The sequence below is a fragment of the Cyprinodon variegatus genome, unplaced genomic scaffold, assembly GCF_000732505.1.
Source record: "Cyprinodon variegatus isolate N-32 unplaced genomic scaffold, C_variegatus-1.0 Scaffold222, whole genome shotgun sequence".
Taxonomy (NCBI): Eukaryota; Metazoa; Chordata; class Actinopteri; order Cyprinodontiformes; family Cyprinodontidae; genus Cyprinodon; species Cyprinodon variegatus.
Genome location: NW_015150675.1, coordinates 80056 through 86395, shown reverse-complemented (window position 1 = coordinate 86395; position 6340 = coordinate 80056). Strand labels below are relative to the sequence as shown.

General features: G+C 42.2%; 1 protein-coding gene across 1 annotated transcript in view; it reads right to left on the bottom strand.

Moving 5' to 3' along the window:
- Positions 1-6340, bottom strand: part of klhl32 (kelch like family member 32) — an 81991-nt gene that overhangs the window by 15916 nt on the left and 59735 nt on the right. The window contains exon 5 of the mRNA XM_015380821.1: positions 2363-3089. Coding sequence (XP_015236307.1) covers positions 2363-3089 — 727 coding nt within the window. The remainder of the gene's footprint in view (positions 1-2362; positions 3090-6340) is intronic.

Here is a 6340-nt window from a genome sequence, read left to right as displayed (position 1 = left end):
GTTTTGCCGGCAGATTTCAGCCTTTTAAGTTAATTTAGTGGTTAATAAAAGGAGGGTTCAAAGCAATCTGCATCAGCAGGACTGTCTGTCTCCCTGCCAGCTCCCAGATCAGCGACGAGCTGCTCCTGCTGCTCTAGACGCGCTGCAGACAGCATGCGCATGTGTTTTGAAGGTGTGGTTTTGAGGGGTGGCCTGAAGGAAGAGGCATGGTTGTGTATGTTCAAAAATATAGCTTGCTGGAACCGTTTTTCCAAGATCTCCTACAGCACCTTTAAAGATAACACATATTCATAGAGTTACACATGAAATTTTGCAATTTGCTTGACCATCATTCTCTGGAGTTCATTGTAACGCTTCACTAAAATGAACAAAATAAACTGAAATACTGGTTTAAATGGGTGGCTTTAATAGGCTTTAATAAAGACAGGAAGGGTTGTTCTTAATGAAAGATGGCAAAGAGAGCCATAAAAACTGCTATCTTCTTTAGAAATCGAACAGCAATCATCTCCATAAGGAACCAGTGAAACACCGTGGTGGCAGCCTCATGCTATGGGAATATTTTTTTTTTAACAAGGGGTAGAAAAACCATTAAGAGATGGGTGCAGCCAAAACTGCAATCGTGGAATCATGGACGGTTCTAGACAGGTGCCAACAGGGGGCAAGTGGCCCCAGCAGAACTGTTCCTGGCCCCAATTATGGCCCCTACTGAAGACGTTATACCAAATCTGCTCAACAATTTAATAAATAAGGTGTTGAACCTGAGATAAGATCAGAATCTTCATCTGCTAGATCAGAGTCTCCAAAGCCTTGAATGGCTTTGTCACTCCTGATATGTTAATGATGAGCTATTACCCAGTTTTTCTCTGTGCCCTTATAAAAACTAACAAACGAGGAAAGAACTCTGGCCCCACCCTGACCCTTTTAAATAAGTTAGGTAAACTATATTTATTAAGCACCTTTTTAAGATAAAGCATCACAAACCACGGCACAGACAGCCAATAAAACATTCAAATAGAAAATAATTTAAACAAGATAAAATGGCAATAAATTACATTAAAGTAAACAGTAAACAAAAGGCCTGAAAATTTCCACAGAGGGAAACTGTTCCACAGTAAACTAAACCACCAAACAAATCTGAACTTCCTAACAAAGAGAAGGAGCAGCCATCAATATTATATTAATAGATTACATAGGTAATCTGGATTAAAGAGGAACTCTACTGTTAGCCAGTGTAACGGATATTTAATGGTAGTGATGTCGTCTCACTTTCATCAAAGAGTCAAAGTCTGGCTGCAGCATTTGGAGTCAAGAGTAAAGATTTATCCAAATTAGTAAATAGAGCATTACAGTGATATAAATGCATGAATTGATTTTTTTAACTCAGCTGGAGAGACCACGTGTTGGATTTTAGAAACGAGAAAAACGATTTTACATCTAAAGAAGAAATGGGAACGACACCTAGGATTGGGACATTGGACGTCAAAGCGAGAGCCTCGAGGATTTTTCAATGAAACTGCTGGAGGCGATATATACTTCGTCTTCCTTTATTTGTTTGTTTTACTAGTTTAAAACCTGTTAACTGCTGGTAAGTCAATAGCTGATCTTTAATAAACAGAAAAGGTAAAACTGGTCCAGAACCAAAACTGTGTGGACGGAGGAAAAAAACAGCTTTGGGGGATATTTTAGAGTTGGAGTCACAATAGAAGGGTTCAAGAAAAAGTTTAATCAGTTCCTACACTGGAAAACAATCAAAATATGGATAAAACTTATTTTCTTAAAATAAGTGAATTTGTTCTTCGATTGAGGTAAAAGAGAATTTTTGCCAATGAAACAAGACATTTACACTTAAAATAAGAAAAGACAATTGCTTTGTCTTATTTTTAAGTGCATATTATCTAATTATCTCATTTTAAGAGTAAAAATACTCATTCCATTGGCAAACTATCTCATTTACCTACTCAAATTGAGGGTAAATACACTTAATTTAAGATTTTTTTTTACTTCTTTCTAGATAGTTTTTCCAGTGTACAATGGCCTAGTCAAAGTCCAGACATTAATGTGACAGAAAATATATGGTGAAGACCGAAAACTGATGATCAAACTGACTGAATGATTTTGTTGATCACATCTCAGTCTCTTAAGGGAAAAGCTGGTAGAAAGACACCCCAGCAGACCTTCTGATCTAATTACAGTGAAAACTGGCTCTACTTATGTATCAATATACAGACTTTACACAGTTGGTTACATGAATAGCAACAAAATTCCTAAAGGTTAATTTGTTCTAAAAGTTTTTGCCATAAACTGTATCAGCAGAACCAAGGTAAATGTGAAGCATTATGGGAAGAACTGGAAGAATTCATACCTGAGACCCAGAGCAGATCATCAGCTACGCAGCCGGCGTGGCAGGACAGTGAGCGGTCGAAGGGCTGCACAAACATCCACTTGTTCCTCTTGGGACAGTAGCGTTCCACAGAGGGAAGCACCTGCCTCAGCTCGTTCCTGCCCCCCACAGCGTACAGGTACTGACCCAGAGCTCCCAGTACAAAGTGTTCCCTGCACGCCTTCATGGGAGCTATCTCAATCCACCTGTTGCTCCTGGGGTCGTATCTACATGCGGTCCTCACTGCGCACGTCCTCCCAGTAGCGTGCTCCACCTCCCCGCCCACAACAAACAGAAAGTTCCCCATCACAGCCACGCAGTGATGGCTGCGCCCCGTGGGCATGGGCGCCATCTCGCTCCAGTTCGACCCTCTTCCCACCCGTACGTGATCCTGTGCCGACGGGTTGAAGTAGCGCAGCTCCCTGACTCTGCTCACCTCCCGCTTTCTTCCCCCGACTATATAGAGGGTGAGGGACTGGAAGCGTGGCCTGGTGATGGCTGACTGGCGGAGCGGCTGAGAGAAGGTGGCGTGGTTGTAGTCCAGGGCTTCCTCCAACAGGGCGGCGGCAGTGGGGCAGGACTGGAGTAGAGGGGAGGTGTGGGCCAGGTGGTGCAAGCAGGGGACGTCCATCAGGCCAAAGCGGACGAGCTGCAGGAGATCCTCAGCGTACTGGCAGCGATAGTCGTGTTCTAGCCAGAGAACGACCAACTGGAACAGAGAGAAAGCAGACAAACCGTCTCATTATCTGCGCCGAGAAGCTGCTGCAGCCAGAGGGCTTTCTCAGGCCTTTTGAAAACTGTTGATTGCTCAGAAATCTATGAAGCTGTTGTTGGATTTACACTGATGGGCGGTAGGACCTATGAGGATCACTGACCTCGGATTATTGTAAAACAGAAACTCTCTCAGCTGCTGCCTTTCTCACAAACAAACAATAAAAGTTAAACCACATATAAAAATCATTCAGTTCCTATGCTCTGCTTATCTGGAACAAACTTTCCGAAGACTGTAAAAGTGCAGAAAGCCCGAGTTCTTCTAAGTCAAAGTTAAAAAAACAATTTGTTTAGAACTGCCTTGGACTGTTGAAGGTAAACTAAGTAATGTATTATAGTTTAAGGTTTTAGTCCAACTGTTTTATTTGCTTTACTTCCTGCTTTTATCTTTACTTTCTTTTATTTTCCTTCTATTTACTGTTTAATTCATGTTAAGCACTTGGAATGATCTTTGTACTTCCCCTGCTATATGTCTGATTAGTCCATCTCCACTCAAAAAGAAATGGATTCATTAAGTGCACAACAAAAACTGATCTACAGTAAAACTATGTAAAAAATGTCTTAAATGAAATTTATTTGCTAGTGATGGTGAGATAAAGCCTCATGAGGCATTGAACCGTTTGGCCAAATAGCTTCAACGATCCCCACGGTTCATGAGGCTCCATGTGAACATGTCACCATCTACTGGTGGTGTGCAGAACTACAGTTAGTAATTGTGATTTTTTTTTTTTTTTGCAATTGTTTTTTTTCCCCTTTAAGTTCCTTTGAAATTGTTAATGATTGATGTGTATAATAAAGTCTTTGTGTGTTTAAAATGTCTTAGAAGAGAAAAATCAATTAAGGTTTTTTTTTGCCATTTTATTGAAATAAGCTCAAGCAGACAGTGGAAGTGCTTGTAAAAACTGGGCAATGATGAGCAAAATGAAAGGTGTTAGTCACTTTTATTCAAACATAATAGTTTTTCCACCAATCTTTTGGTTAAACCAACCAATCTAATTTGGCAGTGTTTTTACCCAATCTATATTTGTACTTGGGCAAACCAATACAAATTAGTCTCACTGGCCAAAATACTTGTTGTGTTTTACCGCAACTTTCAAAAGTCTGAGGTGGATGTTGAACCATCAACCTTAGGAGTAGTATACTTAAAACCCATTACATCTGTAACCAGCGGCTTGCTCAGATTTTGATCATTAGATTGTTTGATCTAACCAAACTAGTTTTAACCAACTAGATTGGTTGGGAAAAACAACCAATCTATTCTAAGAACATATCCAAACTCAATCCAACTCTCCTACAAACTCCCACATTTTGACTGAACACAGAGGCTGTTTAAATGCCTGATGAAATTCCAGGCGAGCTAAACCCCTACCCGAAGTGGTCATGTGGTATGACGGGGTAGCGAAACGTCAGACACACCTCGAAGCCTCATCTCATGATATCACTAGTATTTTTTACATTTTTTTTTTTACATATTTTAAACATTAAAACATCTTATTGTATTGGAAAATTGTCTTATTAGTTAAGAGCCAAAGAAAAAAAACACCTATTTTGTACCTAATGTACTTATATTTCCCTTTTGCTGTGTGTGATCATCTTGTTTATCGTTCACTTAAATATGTAGGGGTTGCTCCAGCTGAAAAGAAAAACTAACAATTTTCACTTCTTACCCTTATTTTTTCTTTAAAAAGGAAACGGTGAAGGAATAAAGCTTGGCTGAAGCGAGACGAGTTGTTAATAAGCTAAGACAGAAGTATAAAAAGAGGCCAAAGAAACGACTCAAGGACTGTTAATCTAATCTTTTTTCTTTTCGAGAAGCGGACGGACGGACTGAGGCGAGCCAGCACTACGGCCGTAGCTGCCAACACACCAGCATTTATTAATCAGCAGCATTCAATATACAGACTGTAAATATCCGCGGGCGGCCCGCTTTGTTTAACGCAGGTGAACCGGGAAGCGAGGGGGGGGCTTTAATTGAACCTGAGAGCGGTGGAAGGTTATTCAGCAGCAGTGAGCTGTGAATGTGGGCGAACTGAATAGAGATCACAGATACCATTATTAGGAAAACAAGCCCCACCCACAGAACCTGGGAACTTATTAGGGAAGAATATATGCACGCTTAACGAAAAATGACCACTATTAAATTTGAAAGAGACACCAATAACATCTGGAGAGATGAAATGAAGTCTGTGATGATTAAATAGAGAATCCCTCCGTTTCCTCTTCAAGTTTCCTTCAAAGAAGCGAAGATTCAACTCTTTTCTAAGTAAGGTTTCCGTCTTCTGTGGCATCTATGCCACTTCCCTCTCCTTCCCCTGTCGCTCTCTCCACCTCTCTCCTCCTCATCGCTGTGAAGTGACAGTGTGCGTGAGCGTGCACGCCGCAGCAGCTGACTGTGAAGGTCACGCTGCATCACACAACTTCCTCAGGGCACAGAATAAATCAACTCCGTCTCCCTCCTTCCTCTCTGCACTGAAAGGAAAAAGTGTGGGAAGAGTGTGTGTGTGTGTGAGGGTGTGAAAGATGAGGAGGGAGACGCTACAGAAACACAGAGCAAAGACAAGAGAGAGGGAGATATGGGGGGAAAATATACGAAGGCGGAGAAAATGTGATTTCCGCAGCGTAAGAGACGCAGAGAAAACTCAGAGAGACAATGATTGACGGGCGAGATCTGTCGGTCCGGTGCTGGTGCAGCCACCCTTTTTTTCGGACCGCGTTCTCTTCCCTCTTGATGCCCAAATTAACCTTCTGAGCGAAGTGAAGGAGGCCCAAAGCAGCCTAATCAGAGACTGATTATGGCAGCGGCGGCTGGCTAAAGGGTCAGGGTAATTGTGCCATCAGAGGCCTGATTGTTTTCAATCAGACGGGCGGCCGAGTGACAGCTGGGGGATTGGGGGCCCTGATGGAGCCGCGGTGGGCCTAATCAGAGAAGAGAGGGAGAGAAAGAACTGGGGGTGGGTGGGGGAGCCAGGGCTGATTGGTGCAAATGAACAGTCAAAATGGCAAGTCCCCATCCTGCACCGCCGTCTCACTCCACAATCCTGGCAGTTCATCGCGCACGCATGCCTGCTTATATGGACTGACAGCCTGCTGCACCTGTGCACACTAATTCAGAGACGCTCATTACGGTAGCATAGCCTCAGCTACGGCGATATTTTAAGGAAACAGGAAGTTTAAAATCTTTTTTTTTTT